We start from the raw sequence: 23,924 nt of genomic DNA, 5'->3' as shown, positions 1-23,924 counted from the left end.
AAACTCGTTTTCTCTAACATCCATAAGGGATACTGAGGTTCACTTAATATGATGGGGTATAGATGGGGTCCAAAGGAGCCGGTGCACTTTAAATTTCTTCAACTGGGTGTGCTGGCTCCTTCCCTCTATGCCCCCTCCTACAGTCAGTTTAGAAAAATGTGCCCTAAGGAGAGGATGCACACTCTGGAGCTCCAGAGGATTTTTTCTTCATTTTATTTTTGGCATTGCGCCTTGGCGAACGCAATCGCAGCACGCCGCACACCCCTAACATAGCTTGAAGGTGAGAAGAGTGGTGAATACAAACCGGGGGCCTTGCTAGGGGGGTCCCCCGATTCTTGGTGCTGCGCTATTGCAGGGGCGGCATACGCTAACCCAGAGGTTCTCAAACTCTGTCCTCGGGAGCCCACACAGTGCATGTTTTGCAGGTAACCCAGCAGGTGCACAGGTGTATTAATTACTCACTGACACATTTTAAAAGGTCCACAGGTGGAGCTAATTATTTCACTTGCGATTCTGTGAGGAGACCTGCAAAACATGCACTGTATGGGCCCCCGAGGACCGAGTTTGAGAACCTCTGCGCTAACCTTTCCTGGGGGGATCCGCTATAGCCCCCTGTGTGCACTGGCAGCGGTGGTGAAAACTAGCATTTGTGTAAAGTTTTACACTAAGTAGGAGACATTGCCAGTATAAATAACTACATAGCTCTGGTGCCCTTACAGGGGGCGGAGCTTCCTCAGAGCGGGACCAGCGGCGTTTTGGCGCCTTCCTCTGCTTACAGCTGCAGCAGCAAGGACACACAGCTCCTCCAGACACTCAAGGATACTCAGGAAACTGGTAGAGGGGTGTAAATAAGGGGGAGAGCCGCTATTTTACACGATTAGGGTCCTGAAAAGGACAAGAACTTCGGTGTTTCACTGTGAGATATATATATATATATATATATATATATATATACATACACACAGCTTGCAGTCTCACAAGCTTGGGTGTGCTGTTCCTCTCTCATTCTATGTCTCCTCCTCACTTACAGTAAGGCAGGCTTGCTATTGTAATTACAGATGAGCGGGTTCAGTTCTCCGAGATCCGAACTTCACCTATTTTACACGGTTCCGAGGCAGCCTTGGATCTTCCCGCTTTGCTCAGTTAACCCGAACGCGCCCGAACGTCGTCATCCCGCTGTCTGATTCTCGCGAGATTTGTATTCTATATAAAGAGCCGCGCGTCGCCGCCATTTTCACTTGTGCATTGGAGATTGAAGGTCGTGGCGGCGTTCTCTCCATGAAAAGCTCCGTAATCTGTGCTCAGTGTGCTGCAAATATCTGTGCTCAGTGTGCTGAAAATATCTACGTTCTCTGCCTGAAAACGCTCCATATCTGTGCTCAGTGTGCTGCATTGTGGGGACTGGGGACCACCAGTATATAATTATAGTAGTACAGTACAGTAGGCCATTGCTGTATCTTGCAGCTCTGTGTCAAGTATACTATCTCTGTGCTGCATTATTGTGAGTAGTATTTATAGTAGGACAGTGCAGCATTTTGGTGACCAGCAGTATACATATAGTACAGTACAGTAGGCCATTGCTGTATCTTGCAGCTCTGTGTCAATTATACTATCCATACACAGTACAGTAGGCCATATCTGTGCTGCATTATTGTGAGCAGTATATGGTAGGACAGTGCAGCATTTTGGTGACCAGCAGTATACATACAGTACAGTACAGTAGGCCATTGCTGCATCTTGCAGCTCTGTGTCAAGTATACTATCCATATCTGTGCTGCATTATTGTGAGCAGTATATAGTAGGACAGTGCAGCATTTTGGTGACCAGCAGTATACATATAGTACAGTACAGTAGGCCATTGCTGTATCTTGCAGCTCTGTGTCACTTCTAGTATCCTGATCAGTGCTCAATATCTGCTGCATTGTTGTGACCAGTATGTATACTGTACTGTGCGACGTGTGTTATACACCTGGTGATTTTATACATCCTGTAATCTGTATTGAGCGATGTGTGAGATACACCTGGGGATTAGACACCCTGTATACTGTACTGTGAACGTTTGTGATACACCTGGTGATTATACACCCTGTATACTGTACTGAGCGATGTGTGAGATACACCTGGGGATTATACACCCTATATACTGTACTGTGAGATACACCTGGGGATTATACACCCTATATACTGTACTGTGCGATGTGTGTGATACACCTGGTAATTAATTATACACCCTGTATACTGTACTGTGCGACGTGTGTTATACACCTGGTGATTATACATCCTATATATTGTACGAACGAAAGATTAGCAGAATTGCGAATAGAAAATTCTTAGCAGTTTCTGAGTAGCTCGAGACTTACTCCTACACTGCGATCAGCTCCGCCCGTTTCGTTCCTGGTTTGACGTCACAAACACGCCCTGCGTTCGGCCAGCCACTCCCCCGTTTCTCCAGACACTCCCGCGTTTTATGCTGGCACGCCTGCGTTTTTCCGCACACTCCCAGAAAACGGTCAGTTTCCGCCCAGAAACACCCACTTCCTGTCAATCACACTCCGATCACTTCAACGATGAAAATTCTTCGTTCGGACGTGAGTAAATTGACAGAGCGATGTGTGAGATACACCTGGGGATTATACACCCTATATACTGTACTGTGTGATGTGTGAGATACACCTGGGGATTATACACCCTATATACTGTACTGTGCGATGTGTGTGATATAACTGGTAATTAATTATACACCCTGTATACTGTACTGTGCGACGTGTGTTATACACCTGGTGATTATACATCCTGTAATCTGTACTGAGCGATGTGTGAGATACACCTGGGGATTATACACCCTATATACTGTACTTTGTGATGTGTGAGATACACCTGGTGATTATACATTCTGTAATCTGTACTGAGCGATGTGTGAGATACACCTGGGGATTATACACCCTATATACTGTACTGTGTGATGTGTGAGATACACCTGGGGATTATACACCCTATATATTGTACTATGCGATGTGTGTGATACACCTGGTAATTATACACCCTGTATACTGTACTGTGCGACGTGTGTTATACACCTGGTTATTATACATCTTGTAATCTGTACTGAGCAATGTGTGAGATACACCTGGGGATTATACACCCTATATACTGTACTTTGTGATGTGTGAGATACACCTGGGGATTATACACCCTATATACTGTACTGAGCAATGTGTGAGATACACCTGAGGATTATACACCCTATATTATTATTATTATTATTATCCTTTATTTATATGGCACCACAAGGGTTCCGGGATCCGGACTGAAAGTCGACAGTAACTAGGTCGACAATGTCTAGGTCGACCACTATTGGTCGACAGTAACTAGGGCGACAGGGTCTTTAGGTCGACATGTTCTAGGTCGACAGGTCAAAAGGTCGACATGAGTTTTTCACAATTTTTTTCTTTTTTTGAACCTTTTCACACTTAACGTTCCACGTGGACTACGATTGGAACGGTAATCTGTGCTGAATGAAGCGGTAGCGGAGCGAAGGCACCATGCCCGAAGCATGGCGAGCGAAGCGGTGCACTAATTGGGGTTCCCGGTCACTCTACGAAGAAAACGACACCAAAATAACATGAAAAACTCATGTCGACCTTTTGACCTGTCGACCTAGAACATGTCGACCTAAAGACCCTGTCGACCTAGACACCCTGTCGACCGATAGTGGTCGACCTAGACATTGTCGACCTAGTTACTGTCTACTTTCAATACCACACCCAAGGGTTCCGCAGCGCCCAATTACAGAGTACATAATTAATCATACAGGAAAACAGCAATTTACAGTTGATGACAGTATAGGACAAGTACAGGGTAAATAAACATAGTTACATCAGCAGATGACACTGGAATAAGTATCAGGTGGCAGAAGACTGCTGGATGTGGTACAGTTGAAGATTATTAAAGTAAGACAAAGATAAGCACATAAGTGAAGAGGGCCCTGCTCATGAGAGCTTACAATCTAAAGGGGAGGGGTAGACGGACATGGGTGACACAGATGGGGTACATAGGGGGTCATTCCGAGTTGTTCGCTCGTTGACGATTTTCGCAACGGAGCGATTAAGGCAAAAATGTGCGTGCGCATGGTACACAGTGCGCATGCTCTAAGTATTTTAGCACAAAATTTTGTCAATTTACTCACGTCCGAACGAAGAATTTTCATCGTTGAAGTGATCGGAGTGTGATTGACAGGAAGTGGGTGTTTCTGGGCGGAAACTGACCGTTTTCTGGGAGTGTGCGGAAAAACGCAGGCGTGCCAGCATAAAACGCGGGAGTGTCTGGAGAAACGGGGGAGTGGCTGGCCGAACGCAGGGCGTGTTTGTGACGTCAAACTAGGAACGAAACGGGCGGAGCTGATCGCAGTGTAGGAGTAAGTCTCGAGATACTCAGAAACTGCTAAGAATTTTCTATTCGCAATTCTGCTAATCTTTCGTTCGTAATTCTGCTAACCTAAGATGCACTCCCAGAGGACGGCGGCCTAGCGTGTGCAATGCTGCTAAAATCTGCTAGCGAGCGAACAACTCAGAATGACACCCATAGAGAACGTGGAACAGAGGATTAGGATGAGATTTGGCTGGGTTTGGTGAAGAAGTGGACCCCCAGAAGGCACAAGTCAATACTTAACATTGCAACATTTTACTGGGCTTTGCAGGAGAAAATTAAAAATAGGGGAAAATAAAATTAAAAAATAAGAATCGATAACTTCTACCGCTTTCAAAAAGGTCAATGGAAGCTGAAATAATGGACAACTACCTCATGGAAGCCAGATACAGTATACCAAACAGTACTTAGCAGAGTTAGGAATGAGTGCTTATGAAATACAGTAACATTTTGTCATAATATTTCAGAAACTGCATGGCTGGTCTCTTGCACTCTTTTGCTCTAATACACCACCTGCTTTAGGATTTATATTCAAAAACATTGTCTCCATAATCCCAAAAACGTCAGTCTTCTTGGAAAGTGGTTTGTTCCTTTGTAAGGGAAAGAGAACAAACGTTCTCAAACAACGGTTTCTTAATTTCTTTTTCCTCTGTGAAGGGATTGTGAATTCGCAGGAATATCTGAGCATTTCTGTAATCAGAAAGCAGCGACTTTCTACAAATGTTTACATTAGATTACGTTTGGCAAAAAAAAAAAAAGTACAGAATACCATTTAGAATGTCTTCACCAAATCGTAGACATAAATATGGAAATCGTCATCAAGCTTAATGAAGTACACAGATGGTTTAGCTTCAACTTAATGAATAACCATGCCAGTCCTTTTTGAGCCATCTTCTTTGGCATATTCCACTTGCTTGCCCACCAGGCTGTCCACAACCTCCCCTGGTTCTCTTTCAGCTGGAGGGGAATCATTTGAGTCTGGCATGATCCGAAGATCTCCTTCTTTTATAGTCATCTAAAAGTTGGTACATATATAAGACTGGGTCCTTTTCATAGGTTATATAATAATAAAACCATGTGTTCATAATAGGTGCTCATGCTAATACCATCCCTCGCCACTCATCCTTGGAACCATCCTCTGTTTCAAACATATGCTCCACTGCTTTACCAATCATTGTGTCAGCCAAATGGGCATCGCTGATTCGGGATGAGGCAACTCTGTCTGGTAGAACTTCAAGAGCAGACACCCTTTCATCCTTGTGAAGCTCAAGCCCATAGACACAATCAAATCCATCATACTTTATAAGATAGAGGGAGGGATTCACTGGTATTTGATCCAGAACTGTTCCTTTCCACTGGGTTATTGGCCCACTGCCCTCTTTCCACCCATGCTGTATTCTACAGCCTACAATATTTCGCCTTGGCTGGGAGATTGGTTTACTTGGTCCCATATTGTTTCGATGTTTCTTATGAGATGTTCTTCATCATATTTGCAGAAACACTTGCATGTGCTGCATCAGCTCTTGATCGCTGAGCGGCCGCCTTTCCAAATGGAGTCTTCATTCATCTGTGTATTAAAGGGCAGCAGGGCTGCCGAACTAGGGGGAAAAGTGTAGTCACTCCCAAGTTTGTTGTAGTTCTTCCAGCCTACATGAAAAAGAACCCCTTCCTTTCCACCTTTCAGAAAAACTCCGACCCTCAATTGCTCTGATCAGAAGTCACTTATCTGGGGCAGATAGGATGTGTTTCCCTCCACTCCCCCTGCAGGTGATGGCTGCGGCACAGTGCTCCCCTGCGGCCAGTTGCCCCAATCCTCCTCCTCCCTACTTTGTCAGACTCCGTCACCACCACTGTGCGCTGCTATGGAAGAGCAGCTCCCGCCTCACTCCCCCTGAACTTCCAAGCCCTCCGCTCAGACACTCCAGCGCTCGTTCCCTTCCCTCACCCCCTCCCTCTCCACATACTGCCAGATTTGGAGCTGGCTGCTACTATACGGCCGCCTGTCACTCTGCTGCCAGGACCAGGCCTCGCCTTCCTGCCAAATACTGATCCCTCCAGAGCTGCATACTGTATACTGTACTGTGCGACGTGTGCTATACACCTGCTGATTATACATCCTGTTATCTGTACTGAGCGATGTGAATTTTAGGACTAAAAATAGTATTGTGAGGTGTTCAGAATAGACTGGAAATGAGTGGAAATTGTGGTTATTGAGGTTAATAATACTATAGGATCAAAATTACCCCCAAATTCTATGATTTAAACTGTTTTTGAGGGGTTATTGGAAAAAAAACATCCGAATCCGACAAAAAAATTTCAGGGAGGTTTTGCCAAAACGCATCCGAATCCAAAACACGACCGCAGAACTGAATCCAAAACTAAAACACAAAACCCGAAAAATTTCCGGTGCACATCTCTAATTGTGTATGTGTGTGTTGTCTACTGTAAACATGGTCAAACACCAATTATGCAGTGTATTTATATATCACACCAAATTCTCTCCCTCTACGCTGATTCCCTATTATGTGAACCATGCAGTCAGTCCACCCAAGTTAGCGAGGAGGCTGGGGGAAGAGGGTCAGGAGCCATCCTGGCTCGGTACCATAAAAACTGTAATGGCAGATATGTCATCCCAGCTCACTGCTAAAAATCAGAAGACACAACAGCTGCAGCAGGCTTTTGCAGACCTAGATGCAAAGGCAGATGATAAACAAACCCCCCTCCCTAGTTCAGGGCCACATAAACGTGGGCTGCCTGATTTACGCCCAGATTCTGAGGAAGAGGTACAGGAGGAGGGGGAGGAATTAGATCCTACTACTGAGGATTCAACCTCTGCACAGGGTATTGAGCCCCTCATACTGGCCATCAGGGATGTGCTAAAAATCCCTTTAGAAGACGCTGCAGCACTGCATTCGTTTTTCTTAGCACAGAAAAAACTCTGTCACCTTCCCTGATTCTCCAGAACTAGATGACATGTTTAAGTAAGCCTGGAAAATTAGGATAAAAAATATCAGGTGACAAAAAGGTTTTTGCACACTTTCCCATTTGCCCCAGAAGGTGGTAAAAATTGGGAAGAACCCTCAGCCATGGACGTATCAGTCTCCCGCCTATCAAAACAGATGGTACTGCCAGCTCCAGGCTCCTTTACATTAAAGGACCCTGGGGATAGAAAAATAGAAACAGCACTAAAGTATGTTTACACAGCAGCTGGCGTATTACAAAGAGCTGTGCTTGCGGGTTGCTGGATGACATATGCCATTCATACATGGGCGACTCAATTTCAAGAGGGTCTTGCGGGGGATATGCCCCTGGTTACTACGATGACCCTTCTAAAACACATCCAAGACACTGCAGGCATCCTGTGTTGTTCTCTCAAGGAAATAGGCGCTCTTAATGCTAGGACTACTGCCATGGCAGTGTCGGCGCGCAGAGTCCTGTGGCAGGGTCAGTGGATAGCGGATGCAGATTCCAAGCGCAGTGTGGAGTCTCTTCCCTTCTCGGGGAAGTGGCTATTCGGGGTTGAGCTGGATACGTGGATTTCTAAGGTTACTGCGGGAAAATCCACATTTCTCCCCTCTGGGGCCCCACTGGCTAGACGTTCCTACATGGGGCTGTCTACCCAGTTTTTTCGGCCTACCAGATTTAGATCTAGGGCCAGAGGTGCCTTCAATGCAACGAGAGGCACCACAGGTAATACGAGAAAACCAGCAGCCGCAGGTTCTCAGGAATAGAGCACCAGTTCAACTTCCATTAAGGCCTCAGTATGACGGTGCCCACCGACCCAGAGGGGATCTCGAGGTGGGAGCTCGACTGCGTCAATTCAGCCGCATCTGGGAAAGCTCCTGCCAGGATGCCTGGGTAAAGGACCTAATTTCTCTGGGCTACAAGCTGGAGTGCTACAGCGCTCCTCCCCAACGAATTTTCAAATCAAGCTTACCAGTTTTGGAGGATACACGAGTTACGCTGTAACAGGCCATCCTAAAGTAGGTCCAGTCCCAAGTCATTGATCCAGTGCCACTACAACAACAGGCAGATGGTTACTACACCAACCTGTTCGTGGTACCGTAACCGGATGGTTCGGTAGGGCCCATTTTGAATCTAAAATCCTTGAACCCTTACCTAAAGGTTTTCAAGTTCAAGATGGAATCCTTGCGAGCAGTGATTACGGTCTGGAGGAACGGGAGTTCATGGATATAAAGGACGCCTATCTCCGTATCCCGATTTGGCCGCCTCACCAGGCTTACCTGCGGTTTGCCCTGCAGAACGATCACTACCAGTTCCAGGCGCTACCCTTCAGCCTGTCCACAGCTCCGAGGGTTTTCACGCAGGTGATGGCGGAAGTGATGTTCCGAGTCCAGGGGGTCAATATTGTCCCTTACCTGGACGATCTCTTGATAAAAGAGAGATCCAGGGAGCTTTTTTTGTTCCGTATAGACCCACACTATTCAGCTTCTGTCACACCATGGGTGAATCCGCAATTTAGAGAAGTCCCACCTGGAGCCTACTCAGCGGCTCCTGTTCCTGGGAATGTTTCTGAATAAGGTGGCTCAGAAGGTGTTCCTCCCAGAGGACAAAGCAAGAACACTCCAGGAGATGGTCCAAATGGTTCTACGGCCTACTCTGATATCAATCCATCTTTGCATAAGATTGTTGGGGAAAATGGTAGCCTCATACGAGGCAATCCAGTACGGAAGGTTCCATGCCAGAACATTTCGATTGGATCTCCTAAGCAAGTAGTCCGGCTCACACCTTCAGATGCACCGGATAATACGGCTGTCACCTCAGGCCAGGATTTCCCTCCTGTGGTGGCTACAGTCCTCAAACGTGCTGAAAGGTTGAAGTTTCGGGAATCAGGATTGGATCCTCCTCACGGCAGATGCGAGTCTGAGGATGGGGAGCTGTCAGCCAAAGGGCTCAGTTCCAGGGCAGGTGGTCAGCCCATGAAGACCTGCTTCCGATCAACATTCTGGAGCTTCGGGCGATCTACAATGCTCTGCTTCAGGCCTCTTCCCTACTCTGGGATAAAGCGATCCAGGTTCAGTTCTGACAACGCCACAGCAGTGACTTACATAAATCATCAAGGAGGGACAAAAAGCAGAGCCTGCATGTGAGAAGTGTCAAAGATACTCCACTGGGCAGAAAGAAATGCAAGAGCAGTGTCCGTAATCTTCATTCCTGGAGTGGACAGCTGGGAAGCAGACTTCCTGACTCATCACGATCTCCACCCAGGAAAGTAGGGTCTCCATCAAACGGTGTTTCCACAGATCATCGACCTTTGGGTTTGTCCACAAATAGACATGATGGCTTCTCAACTCAACAAGAAGCTTTGCTGGTATTGCTCACGAACCAGGGACCCTCAGGCGACCTTGGCCTGACCGGCTGGTCTACCTGTTTCCCCTGATTCCATTGCTCCCAAGGGTACTAAAGCGAATCCGGAATCAGAGTCCTGGCAATTCTGATAGCCCTGGATTGGCCTCGGAGGTCGTGGTACGCGGATCTTCTGGACATGTCCGTCGAAGACCCTTGACCTCTGCCAATGAGAAGAGATCTTCAACAAGAACCGTTCGTCTACCCAGACTTACGGCGACTTCATTTGACGATATGGAGGTTGAGCGGAACATCCTAGCTCACAAAGGCTTTTCCAAAAAGGTTATTGCTACCATGATTCAGGCCAGGAAGCCTGTGACGTCAAAACACGATCATCATATCTGGAGAAGATATGTCTCTTGGTGCGAGGAAAGCACGTATCCGCCTACAGAGTTCTACTTGGGACGTTTCTTACGTTTCCTGCAGGCTGGTGTGGAAAAGGGCTTACATCTGGGTTCTATTAAGGTCCAGATTTCAGCTCTCTCTATTTTCTTCCAGAAGAAATTGGCATTGTTGCCTGAAGTCCAGACCTTCTTGCAAGGGGTACTTCACATACAACCTCCTTTTGTGCCGCACAAGGCACCCTGGGTTTTGAATGTAGTGTTGGATTTTCTAAAGTCCTCCTCCTGGTTTGAACCTCTGATGACCGTAGAAGACAAGTACCACACGTGGAAGCTTCTGCTAGATGCGTTTCAGAATCGGGGGCCCTATCATGTTAAAGCCCTACTTGGTCTTTTACGAGGACAGAGCGGAGCTCAGGACTAAGCAGCAGTTCTTGCCGAAGGTTGTTTCTGAGTTCCACTTGAATCAACCAATTGTTGTCCCATCAGGTTCTGGCACTTCTGCTCCGGAGTCATTTGATGCTGTGTGAGCCATGAAGATTTATTTCAAAAGGATGGCTCGGATAAAAAGACAAATTTCTTGTTTGTGCTCTATAATGCACAGAAAAAGGGTTGCCCTGCTTCTAAGAGGTCCATTGCTCGTTGGCTTAGGTTGACTATACAACATGCCTATGTATCGGCAGCCTTACCTGTTCCATAGTCTCTGAAGGCCCACTCTACAAGATCAGTGGGGTCTTCCTGGGCGGCTGCCCATGGAGTCTTGCCCTTGCAAATATGCCGAGCTGCTACCTGGTCAGGAAAGAACACTTTGTGAAGTTCTACAGGTTTGATACCCTAGCCAAAGAAGATACCCAGTTTGGCCAGGTGGTGCTGCATACGTCTCCGCACTTTCCCGTCCATTCTGGAAGCTTTGGGACATCCCCATTGTATTAAGTGAATAGTATCCCTTATGGATGTTAGAGAAAATAGAATTTTAATACCTACCAGTAAATTCTTTTCTCGTAGTCCATAAGGGATACTGGGCAACCGCCTCAGTGCGTTGACGTGTCTGCAGGTTTTTCTTTTTGAAAAGTTTACCTGTTCAGCTGTTGGTGTTTGTTACAAGCCATTGCTGGTCATTTTATGTTATTGGTGTGCTGGTGCGTAAATCTCACCACTCGTTATGTTCCTACTCTCAAGTACAGTATGTTCATTCTCCTTCGGGCACAGTTTTACCTATACTGGCTGTAGGAGGGGGCATAGAGGGGAGGAGCCAGCACACCCAGTTGAAGAAATTTAAAGTGCACCAGCTCCTTTGGACCCAATCTATAACCCATCGTATTAAGTGAACCCCAGTATCCCTTATGGAGTACGAGAAAAGGAATTACCGGTAGGTATTAAAATCTTATTATTGAAACAGTCTGAAATATCACATTGTAAACCTCTGCAGCAGGATTATGCGACCTATGAAGCTTCAGTCTTTGTGGAACTACAAGTCTAGGCATAGTGCAACATGTAAAGACTTTAAACCTTTGTTTATAGTTCAGTATATTATATTTCTGTTAGGATTTGATACAGAATTAGACAATATTTTCTAATGCCATACCTCAAAAATCAAAGGTGTTTGCAATTGAACACACATCGACTCTGGTTTTTTGTATGTCTGAACGGAAAGTACCTTGGTTGGAGTATTTACCAGAGTTGGGCTGAGACCCGGGAATTTGCCGGCTTGATAGACACGGCAAATTCTCGGCTTGCATGTCTGATCGGGTTAGAAGACTTGTTAAGAATTATTAATCTCCTTTTACTTTTCATGAAGTTACGGAATGAGATATGTGGCCAAAGTTCTGAAAAACTCCCTGCATGAGAAATTTCCTGACGCGACAGAAGACGAACTCCTAAAGGTTGGTGTATTTCTATGTTTTATGCACAAAATAATATGAAGACCTGTCTATACCTCCCAATTGTCCCGATTTTCGCTGGACATTTTTTTTTTTTTTTTTGGGGGGGGGGGTTCTGTCCCACTGTCCCTCCCGCGGGTCGCAGTGTCCCGCGGTGGGCAGGGGGCAGTTGGGAAGCTACTGATCTTTTGCTGCTCAGTTCAGTGCAGAGCAGCGGAGAATAGACGATGTGCGCATATGCTCAGCGCCTATTCCAGTGAGGCAGAGGGACTGTGGGGGCATGGCCAATTTTTGTCTCCGTAGTTCATAAACAGTCCCTAGAAGTATATTTCTCCAAAAAAAAATAATTGCTATTTATAGACCCATATAGTTTTTTTTTTTTATATGTATATATTATCAAGCTGTGCCATTTTTAAATAAAAATGTAGGGATTTTTTTGTTTGCTTTTAAACCAAAAATTCTTGTAGGATTTAAAGCATCAACTTTATGCAAGGCAAAACTTGGTTTATAGGGTTGGAAAATTAATTATTATATACCTGCTGTATTGTTTTAAAATGTGTGTGGAAAAACTGGGAAGCCAATCCCGGGCCATTTTTTCAATCCCGGGTATCGGGATTGAAAAATGACCAATCCCGGGATACCCGGGATTGGCTTTTACCTAGTTCGCCGCCCCCTCGCCCCACCCCGCCCCACCCGCCATATACCGGGGGCGGGCGGGAGAGGAACATCCTGTTAATGCTGCCGGTGGCTCCCACCAGCAGCTGACAGCGTAGCGTGACCTCTCACGCTGCGCTAGGGACCCGGAAGGAGGAAGCCAGGCAGCGTTTGAGCGTCCTGTGGACGCTCAATGCTGATCCCTCAATCCTCGGGATTGGAGCTTCCAATCCCGGGATTGAATCCCGGCTATTTTTGTGCCGGGATCCCGCCGATCCCAATCCCGGGATTGGCCACCATAGTGACATCTAATGGTGCTGGTGCTTAAGGTATACCAGTCTCTTAAAGCTACTAAATACCATACTGTACATAAAAAAATACAATAGTACTGAATCGCTTCATAGTAAAGTAGCTTTGTTTTATTTACTGAGAATATGCATCTCTATCTGAAAATCGTTGATTTACTAATATTGCCCTTAGTGATAAGACTAATCACTGCTGCAAACGTTATTTTAGAAGCCTCTGTATATAGAAATTAAGGCCGATCTCATTTTATAGCTGTTGGCTTTGCAAATTCAGCCCTTGCTTTTGTGTTTCTGAAAAAAGATTTTGGGGAGAGAACTGTCCATTGTCTTTTATTTGTTTTCCTTTTAGATTGTTGGAAATCTCCTTTATTACCGGTACATGAACCCCGCTATTGTAGCTCCAGATGGGTTTGACATTATTGACATGACAGCGGGAGGCCAGATTCATTCAGACCAGAGGAGGAACTTGGGATCTGTGGCTAAAGTACTCCAGCACGCCGCTTCCAATAAGCTCTTCGATGGGGAAAATGCCCATATGTCTTCCATGAACAGCTACCTGTCTCAGACTTACCAGAAGTTCAGGTTAATAATATTTTTTATTATTTACTAGTACAATAATATAATTTAGATGACATCATCCTTCCCTTTTAGTCAGGATAAGATTTGATTACCAGTTTTTTTAAAGTTATTTTGGTTTACATCAAGAAGAACCTGGGCCTAAAGAGATATTGAAAAATAAATGAAAGATGTATTTTGTATACAACAGTCAAAGTATCATGATTCACCTGGATCACTGATTTATGGATTAATAGTCTAGCTAGTACCTGATCAACAACAGGGCAGGCAGAGCAGAGGCCCCTGGGCCCCTGCATATAGGGAAGCCCCCACACCTAGCTACATCACCAGGATGGGGGATAATGTAGCATAGATTTCTGGAGGCCCCAGTTGCCCTGGAGCCTCCGCAAACAGTAATCCAGCCCCAAATATAGCCCAGCATTCCAATCGGGTATGGGTCGTTGGGTCGACTCAACTTAGGTCGACCACTGACGGTCAACATGCATTAGGTTGACAGGGAGACTAGGTCGACATGGACATTAGGTCAACAGGTCAAAAGGTCGACATGGGCTTTTGGACTTTTTTGGTGTCGATTTCTTTGTAAAGTGACAGGGAACACCAATTAGTGCACCGTGTCCCCTCACTTCGGGCAAGGTGCCTCGCTCCACTACCGCTGCGCTCAGCACAATTGTAGTCCATGTCGATCGTAAAGTATGAAAAAGTCCAAAAATTTAGAAAAATGTGAAAAACTCATGTCAACCCTTTGACGTGTCGACCTAATGACCATGTTGACCTAGTGTCCCTGTCGACCTAATGCATGTCGACCTTTAGTGGTCGACCTAATGACTGTTGACCTAAGTTGTGTCAACTTAACGACCGTATCCCCTCCAATCAGATAGCAGGAATCACTCCCACCACCTGACTATAGGAGGCAACAAAGTGCTTTAAGCTTTGTTTGGTTGCAGGCCTCAGTTGCACTTCAAGGGTGTTTCTCAGCATATTGCTAGGAACAGGAAACCATTCAGTGATCCCTCAGATTCTTAAGTGGCAATTTAGTTCTCTGGGATGTGCCTCTAGAACTGTCACAAAGGTACTCTACAGTGACTTCTCTCGTCTGATTTTATCTCACACCCCATAGGAGTAAGATGGAGCAAACATTGCAATAAGCATTAATGTGCATAACCAGAGATAGTGCTATCACATTATGGAGAATTGATTTGCCTCCTTGTAGGTAGTTTCAGGACTCCATTTGGGCTATATGTTTTTAAAGGCTGATATCCATAACCATATATAATTCATTATGTGTAAGTGAGTAAAATTGAAGTTATCAGTGGATTCTGAAGGGCTGAACTGGGGGAGGGTGGTGGGTTGGCGGTTGACAACAAACTTGTTCTTCTTTCCTTCCCAGATCCTTATAGGCTGTTTATTTTAAAAATTTTCATTCTTTTGTTGTACTTTAATAATTACCAAGCGCCACATTCTTGTAGTGGGGGCCTCTTATGGCAACCCTTCATATTACATATACAGTATATACATAGATCATTGTACATGTACAAAAAACATGAATACAGATGTGTCCTCGTACATCTTTGCTACAGTCACACCAAATGCTTCTTCTTGGCATGCCAGGTTGCGTGAGAATCTTCTAGAGTTGGGTCTCTTTTTTCTTTTTTTTTTTCTTTTTTTTTTTTTTGCTGCTGCTGCTTTTTTGCCAAAATTCCGTCTTAGGACGCATGAGGAGACTGTTGATTAATTTGACACTTGTACATCTGTATGCGACTTAGTCTCTGAATCTGTATACGAAGTGCTACATTGTAGCAGCTGCGGGTTTTTTCCAATACAAGTTCTGTTTTTCTCAGTGTACAGACTCAGCCACACACAAATATACAGTATCCTGATGATAGTTGTTAGACAGTTGATAGATAGACACCATATGTTAGACAGACATTAGGTCGACAGGGTCAATAGGTCAACCTGAAAAAGGTAGACAGTACAAAAGGTCGACAGGGTCAAAAGGTTAACATGAAAATTGTCCACATAAAAAAGGTAGACACAGGTGGTTGGTTTTTTTTTACATGTTTTTGGACCTTTTCATTCCTTTTCTATCCATGTCGACGTAGAGTTGGTTAGAAACCTTGTGGCGAGCCACCGAGCCCGAAGTGTGGCGAGCGAAGGCCTTTCTACAATTGGGGGTCCCAGATGACAAAACTATTCACGCAAACCCAAAAATGGGAGAAAAAAAAGTGTCTTTTTAAGTCGACCGCTTTCATGTCTACTTTTTGACCCTATCAACCTTTTGAGCCAGTCGACCTTTTCACTTTTTAACATGTGGTGTCTATCTATTGACTGTCTAACTTAGGGGTGGGCAACAGGCGGCCCGCGGGCCAGATGCGGCCCGCGGACCGATCCTGCCTGGCCCGCTGTGCCCCACCAGAGTGCAATGGCAAGCGGCCCGACATGCCGCTTGTCATTGCACTGCTCTCAGACGCGGCGCCGCTGAGGAAATCCCGGTCACGTCACAGGGTCAGCTGACCGGGATTTCCTCTGTTATCATGCGCTGGGAGGCACGGGGAGCGGGCACTGCAGTGAGCAGGAGCGGCGGCCGAGAAGCGGCGGCCAGTGAGGAGAGGAAGTGGCAGGCAGCGAGCGGGAGCAGGAGAGGCCACATCAGCAGTGACTCCGGCCGGCAGCAGCGCAGATCATCGGACAGCGGGGATCGTCTGCCACTGTGACAAACAGGTAAACCCCCTGTCCAGCCAGCCCCTGGATCACTGCTTAACCTGCCATATAGGTTTAGGGGTGGGGAGGGAGGGGAGTTAAAAACTGCAATATGGGTTTAGGGGAGGGGGGGGGGGGGGGGGAACAGGTGGTAGGGACTGTCTGCCGTAATGTGTAAAAAGGGGGCGCTGTCTGCCGTAATGTGTAAAAACGGGGGCGCTGTCTGCCATAATGTGTAAAAAGGGGACGCTGTCTGCCGTAATGTGTAAAACGGGGGCGCTGTCTGCCGTAATGTGTAAAAAGGGGACGCTGTCTGCCGTAATGTGTAAAAATGGGGGCGCTGTCTGCCGTAATGTGTAAAAAGGAAGCGCTGTCTGCCGTAATGTGTAAAAACGGGGGCGCTGTCTGCCGTAATGTGTAAAAAGGAGACGCTGTCTGCCGTAATGTGTAAAAACGGGGGCGCTGTCTGCCGTAATGTGTAAAAAGGGGACGCTGTCTGCCGTAATGTGTAAAAACGGGGCGATGTCTGCCGTAATGTGTAAAAAGGGGACGCTGTCTGCCGTAATGTGTAAAAAGGGGACGCTGTCTGCCGTAATGTGTAAAAACGGGGGCGCTGTCTGCCGTAATGTGTAAAAACGGGACGCTGTCTGCCGTAATGTGTAAAAAGGGGACGCTGTCTGCCGTAATGTGTAAAAACGGGGGCGCTGTCTGCCGTAATGTGTAAAAAGGAGACGCTGTCTGCCGTAATGTGTAAAAACGGGGGCGCTGTCTGCCGTAATGTATAAAACGGGGGCGCTGTCTGCCGTAATGTATAAAACCGGGGGCGCTGTCTGCCGTAATGTGTAAAAAGGGGACGCTATCTGCCGTAATGTGTAAAAACGGGGGCGCTGTCTGCCGTAATGTGTAAAAACGGGGGCGCTGTCTGCCATAATGTGTAAAAAGGGGACGCTGTCTGCCGTAATGTGTAAAAAGGGGGATGCTGTCTGCCGTAATGTGTAAAAAGGGATCTCTTTTTGAGTATTTTGTGTGTGGCCCTCGAATATTCGCTGGAAGTGTTAAGCGGCCCCCCAGCTGAAATAATTGCCCACCCCTGGTCTAACTAGACACTGTATCTATTATACCACACCCCAAATATACAAGTGTCTTATATCAGCACAATCTCCTTGTGCATCGTAGTTGCATTGTGTTGCTACTAAAATGCATTTTCAACCTAAAGAGATGCCTGATGTTAGGGGAACCTGCATGGGACCTGGCGGCTCACTCATGCCAAGCATCTCTCGTTTCATGGCGTATTAATGCTAGATGTATGAGGACACATCTGTACATCCCTTTTTAATGGGTGCCATTAAATCCATACAAAATTCACCTAGCAACATAGAATTTGACGGCAGATAAGAACCACTTGGCCCATCTAGTCTGCCCCTTTTTTTTTTTTTTACATTATTTTTTTCTCTAAGCTTGTTTGATCCTTATTTCTTTGTAAGGATATCCTTATGTCTACCCCATGCATGTTTAAATTGCTCCACTGTCTTAGCCTCTACCACCTCTGATGGGAGGCTATTCCACTTGTCCACTACCCTTTCTGTGAAGTCATTTTTCCTCAAATTTCCCCTGAACCTCCCCCCGTCCAGTCTCCATGCATGTCCTCGTGTCCTATTCAGGCCCGGCGACAGGGGGGGTCAAAGGGGACACCTGTACCGGGCCCCAAAGGTCAGAGAAGCCCCAAGCATCAGGGACACAAAAAAAAGGAGCCGCAGCACCTGTTGATGATTTCTAAACGGACTGCTCCACTCGGCTGCTAATTAACTTTAATTAATCACCAAACCGCAAACACCCCTTCCCCCGTTACAGTCTCACTTGGTCCAGTCCCGGTGTGATGATGCTGACGTCATTACGCTGTGATGCACCGGCCGTTCCCCGTCACTTGCTGCTGCCGCACAGCACCATGCCCAGCGCTGCAGTGTTATCCCGAGCTCTAACTACTCATACTCCTTTCAACAGTGCTGCTCCTCGGCGGCAAGCAGTACTAGTACAGAGAAGGATGATGCGGTGCTGTGTAGAGTGTACATAATAACACTGTAATCGGAGGGGCATTATTTTTGCCAGGCAGGTTGCTGTGTGACTTATGGTGCTGCTATAACTCGGTGCACACTATGTCCTATGTACCACACAAACTGACTAGGACAGAACCGAGTATATCAGATCATTGTAATGGAAGGGGAATTATTATTATCAGGCAAGTTGCTATGTGACTTGTGGTGCAGCTACATGTGAGTATAACTTGGTGCACACTATGCACCAAGTTATACCCACAGGTAGCAGCACTACAAGTCACACAACTACCTGCCTGGTAAAAATCTTAATAATAATTATGCCCAGTCCATTACAGTGATCTGATATACTCTGATTACAGTGTTATTATGTATACTGTACACGGTACCATGCCCTTATCTGTGCTAGTACTGCTTGGTGCCACCGAGGAGCAGCACTGTTGAAAGAGCAGCAACAATTACGGCACTTCCACCTGTCTGGCAGCAGGACCCAGGCACAGCGGAGGGAGCCACTGTAGTGACGGCACCAACACCTGTATTGCAGCACGATCCCAACACAGCGGACCCCCGCATAGCATGGAAACTGTGCATTCCATCGGGCACAGTTCATTACTGAGGGGAGCCCCTGGAATGAGCACATCTACCTGAGGGCAGTCAGACTGTCCCACAGAGAGCGTGCAAGTGAGATCTGCAGCGCTGAACCATCTCTTCGGGGTACGAGAAGACGTCTGTAGGGTAAGATAGGCCAAATTTTCTTTTAAAGACCCTGCACATTCTTTGGTACACATTTTATGCCATTATACATTTTTATAAAACATTTTTTATATATTATATACAAACACATTAATATACATCTTAAAAACAGATTTTATATATGATCTATAGCTCTACCTTATACTGTATGTACATGCAGAAGAGGGATGTTTGGAGGAGGGGATGAGGAGGGGGGCTCGAGGGTGGTTATGGGCGGGGCCCCATAGAAATCAGTGTACCGGGCCCCAAGATTTCTGTTGCCGGCCCTGGTCCTATTGCTTCTCCATTTGGAGAATGTTTCCCTCCTGGACTTTGTTAAAACCCTTGATATATTTGAAAGTTTCTATCATGTCACCCCTTGCCCTTCTTTGCTCCAAACTATACATATTGAGATTTCTTAGTCTTTCTGGGTATGTTTTGTGATGTAGGCCATGCACCATTTTAGTTGCCTTTCTTTGTACAGTTTCTAATGTATTAATATCCTTTTGAAGATATGGCCTCCAGAATTGAACAAAGTATTCTAGATGAGGCCGTACCAATGACCTATACAGTGGCATTATTACTTCTTTCTTTCTGCTGCTGATTCCTCTCCCAATGCAGCCAAGCATCTGACTAGCCTTCCTCATTGCTTTGTTACATTGCTTACCTGCCTTTAAGTCACCTGAAATAGTGACTCCTAGATCCCTTTCCTCCTCATTAGTTTCCAGTATTGTGCCATTAACACTATATTTAGCTTTTGGATTTTTGAGACCCAAGTGCATGATTTTGCATTTTTTGGCATTAAACTGTAATTGCCAGACTCTTGATCATTCCTCTAGTCTACCTAGATCCTCAATCATTTGTTTTACCCCACCTGGTGTGTCTACCCTGTTGCATACCTTTGTGTCATCTGCAAAATAATACTTTCCCTTTAATGCCATTTGCAATGTCACCAATGAAGCACTGGTCCAAGTACAGATCCCTGGGGTACTCCACTGGTAACATTTCCCTCCTGTGAATGCACTCTATTTACCACAGCTTTCTGTTTTCTATACTTCAACCAAGAATTTATCCATTCAATAATCCTAATATCCAATCCCAAACTTTCAAGTTTATTTAGCAGTCTGCGATGTGGAACAGTGTCAAAAGCCTTACTAAAGTCTAGATAAGCTATATCCATGGCTCCACCTTTATCCATCACTTTAGTCACACAGTCAAAAAAGTCAATAAGATTTGTTTGACATGATCTCCTCCCAGTGAATCCATGCTGTTTGGGATCCTGTAAATTGCCGGATTTGAGATAATCTACAACTCTTTCTTTTAAGAGTGTTTCCATCAATTTCCCTACTACTGATGTAAGACTCACTGGTCTGTAGTTGTTTGCATTTAATGTCCCAGTGTAACACATACATTGGGGAAATGGTTGGCATAATACAACAACGCTCATTTATCATCTCAATTTTGTCACAAGGTGGGGCTGTGAGATGATTTGACAGACAATCATTGGTAGAAGGCTCAAGTGACCTGGGCTATAGTAATGTCTTGTCTGTCTGGTATTAGATCTGTACATAACATACATTCTTACAGCGGGTACCGGTATTAGTGCTAATGTATCTGTGCCCTCTGCATGGACCCTTGTTATTATAGAATACACATATATGCACTACAAACATTAATCTGAGCGATATGTTGTAGGAAACCGGAATTCACCGCTTTTTCTAGCTATTGGAACAGCAGAGGACTCTTACATATTAAGATGCTTTATTTTACCATGAGATGAGACACAGACCTCCTGCTTTACTTGTAATGTAGAAATATCAGTTAGAACTATTAGGTATACAGGTAGGCTTATTGGGAAACCTGTATCTTACAAAGGCAATGACATGATGCCCAACACTGGAACATACCGGTTATACAGAACGTCTGTGAGATGTTACACGTGTCTGTTATTTATGCAAGAATCATTAAACATTGAGGGTCAAAGTGTCATTTGTTTATTTAGGAAATTCTTCCAAGCTGCCTGTGAAGTCCCGGAGCCAGAGGAGAAATTCAATATCGATGAGTTTTCTGACTTGGTGACACTAAGCAAGCCGGTGATATACATTTCAATAGAAGAAATTATCAATACCCATTCGGTATGTATGTGTAATAATTGTAGCTCTGAACACCTAGGTGAATAAGACGGGTCTACTACGTATGCCGGTGCTCGGTATACTGGTGCCGTAATCCTGACCGCTGATATACCAGCAGCGGGGCGAGCGCAAAAGAGCCCCTTGCGGGCACCGTGGAGATTCTCCCTCCAGGGGTTTCATGGATACCCAAGAGGGAAAATAGTTGTCGGTATGCCAGCTGTCGGGATTCTGGCGCGGGTATGCTGGGCGCCGGGATCCCAAAAGCCGGCATATCAAGTGCCACCCGAATAAGACGATATGCAGTCATTCAATCTTTGATCAGTACGTTAACATTACAACGCTGGCAGCAGAAGCTTTACTTTGATGATGTCTACATGGTTAAAATAAGGACCTTTGTTAAACATTGACATCTGGAAATGTCAATATTGTCATAACTTGATATTCCCATTAGGGTTAGGGATAGACTTGAACTAAAAACTGTCAACATGTTCAATGTCGATATTACAGCGATGTCGACCGCATGAATATCAAATGAGACACAGCGAAGTATTCCTATTATTGTACCATGCAATAATCTGTATGAACAAGATATTGTTATGCAGTCAATTTATCTGCAAAGTACCTTTAGAAACAGGCCTAGATTATGGGATCATATCAGTTGTCCTCTTGCCTGCGTTCCATTGCCTTATATCCAGGGACAGTTGTCTACTACTGGAGTATGTAAACGTCACTCTTGTGTTGCCAAAGCTATCTGTTTGTGCTTTAAATCTGCCCATTCTCTAACCACGCCTCTATTACCCAGCGCGTTCTGTAGCCAGCCAATCATGTTCTAGAATCATGGCACCACCATGTCCCTGGACACGACACCAGGCATTCATAAAAACTGTTCTACTGGTTACTGGGTAATAAAGGTGGTGTTGCCAGAGAATACAAATAAAGTACTGCACACGGTCAATGTGTAAATATAAATCATGCTTCCACTTATGCTGCTACTAAATCCACACTGAACATGTCGTCTCTAACACACACACAACAACAAAAAAAACGAGTTTTATGGTAAGAACTTACCCTTGTTAAAACTCTTTCTGCGAGGTACACTGAGCTCCACAAGTCTGGACAATGGGGTGTAGAGTAGGATCTTGATCCGAGGCACCAACAGGCTCAAAGCTTTGACCTTCTTCCCAAGATGCATAGCGCCGCCTCCTATATCACCCCGCCTCCCAGCACAGGAGCTCAGTTTGTCAGTTGGTGCTGCAGTAAGCAGGCACTTAACAGAGGGGCTGCTCCAAGCAGCCCTGAGAAAAGCATTTATGAGGTAAAAAGTGAAGACTTCAAGGGCAGCAGCGGTGGTAAATGTCTTGTGACATTCACTGCTGCAGCTCCAGCTCTCCCCAGCGGCGCTGTACACTCCCGAGCCCTGGTTGCCGGGTACCTACAGCGGAGGCGCCGGTTTTCTTCATGTTAGACACACACGGCTGGGGCTCTCCAGGATCGCGTGGCCGCACTTCGGGAGGTGGTAAGTGGGTCCCACTCGCGGGACCCGGTCTTTATCGTGATCCGGCGCGGTCAGTGGGAGGCGGGCAGCGCGCGCTGGCGGTGGACACTGTGGATACAGGCGATCCCACTAGATAACCAGGGCATGGGCGCAGGTCAGGTTTTCTCTTAAAACCGATTTTAATATCGCCCACAGTACCCGGTGGTTTTGCCAGCAAGGGGGATAAGGCTTAGACCTGAAGCCCCAGGGCGCCATTTCCAGCAAGTGTTCCCGCCATGGGAGCTGCATCTCTGTCTTTTCCTCACTTCCTGTCAGTGTCTGCGGCGCCATTACTCCTCAGCTCACTGTTCCTGGGACTGCTTGGGCAAATCCTCCTATGTAAAGCCGCCTGGTTGTCAGCGCTGTGCCTTTACATGACACTTAAGTATTCTACCTGCCTTTTTAGTCAGTGTTAGTAAGAAAGAGTGCATTTAGTCAGGGGTTTATAGTACAATTACCCTGTGATATGCATCCAGTTTCTTACTGTGTAGTGATATATCTATTGACTATATAGCTGTGTAAGCTAGTCCAGTGCAGTATTATTGTCTGTAATAACCCCTGCATTGTACAAACTGTGACTATTTGTGTGTGCATTGATAGCTGAGTGGTGTCCATCTTGTGTCTTTCACTCAACTTGCTATCCCTATATTATATAACCTGAGGGGGCTTGGTGCGTCAGGTGTTATTTAATATAGGATTTTCACAAAGATATACTGTATTACGTATTTTTCTCTGTGATTTAGTCACCATATCTCTCCTTTATCTCTGCTGGTGCTGACTACACTGCGCAGGGGTTTGGGTTTAGGGATATAGTGCTGCTAATAATTGTACTGTGTTACCTCATACTGCAAGTTATATCATGTCTGCTTCTGAGGGTAACGGTTCTGGGGCGGAACAGCACAGGAGCTCAGTTTAGTTAACCAGCTCAATTCAGTAGCAGGAAAAGAGACGACAACGGTTAGTAGCCACATATACCACACACTCACGACAAGAGAAGTGTCAGCGGCTAATGCCATATCAACCCAAAGAAGCTAAGTGCGTCAGGGTGGAGCCCAGTGTACCTCGCAGAAAGAGTTTTAACAAGGGTAAGTTCTTACCATAAAACTCGTTTTCTGCTGCGGGGTACACTGGGCTCCACAAGTCTGGACAATGGGGATGTTCTAAGCAGTTCCTTATGGGAGGGGACGCACTGTAGCGGGCACAAGAACCCGGCGTCCGAAGGAAGAATCC

The 23,924-nt window shown here is 45.8% G+C and overlaps 1 protein-coding gene across 3 annotated transcripts in view; it reads left to right on the top strand.

Moving 5' to 3' along the window:
• IQGAP2 (IQ motif containing GTPase activating protein 2) overlaps positions 1 to 23,924 on the top strand; it is a 563,967-nt gene that overhangs the window by 469,735 nt on the left and 70,308 nt on the right. For all 3 annotated transcript variants that reach the window (XM_063963716.1, XM_063963722.1, XM_063963718.1), the window contains 3 exons: positions 11,932 to 12,016; positions 13,322 to 13,554; positions 21,031 to 21,163. In XM_063963716.1, the coding sequence (XP_063819786.1) occupies positions 11,932 to 12,016; positions 13,322 to 13,554; positions 21,031 to 21,163 (451 nt within the window). The remainder of the gene's footprint in view (positions 1 to 11,931; positions 12,017 to 13,321; positions 13,555 to 21,030; positions 21,164 to 23,924) is intronic.

This window comes from Pseudophryne corroboree, chromosome 1 (genome assembly GCF_028390025.1).
Source record: "Pseudophryne corroboree isolate aPseCor3 chromosome 1, aPseCor3.hap2, whole genome shotgun sequence".
Classification (NCBI taxonomy): Eukaryota; Metazoa; Chordata; class Amphibia; order Anura; family Myobatrachidae; genus Pseudophryne; species Pseudophryne corroboree.
This window is presented reverse-complemented; position numbering and strand designations above follow the sequence as displayed.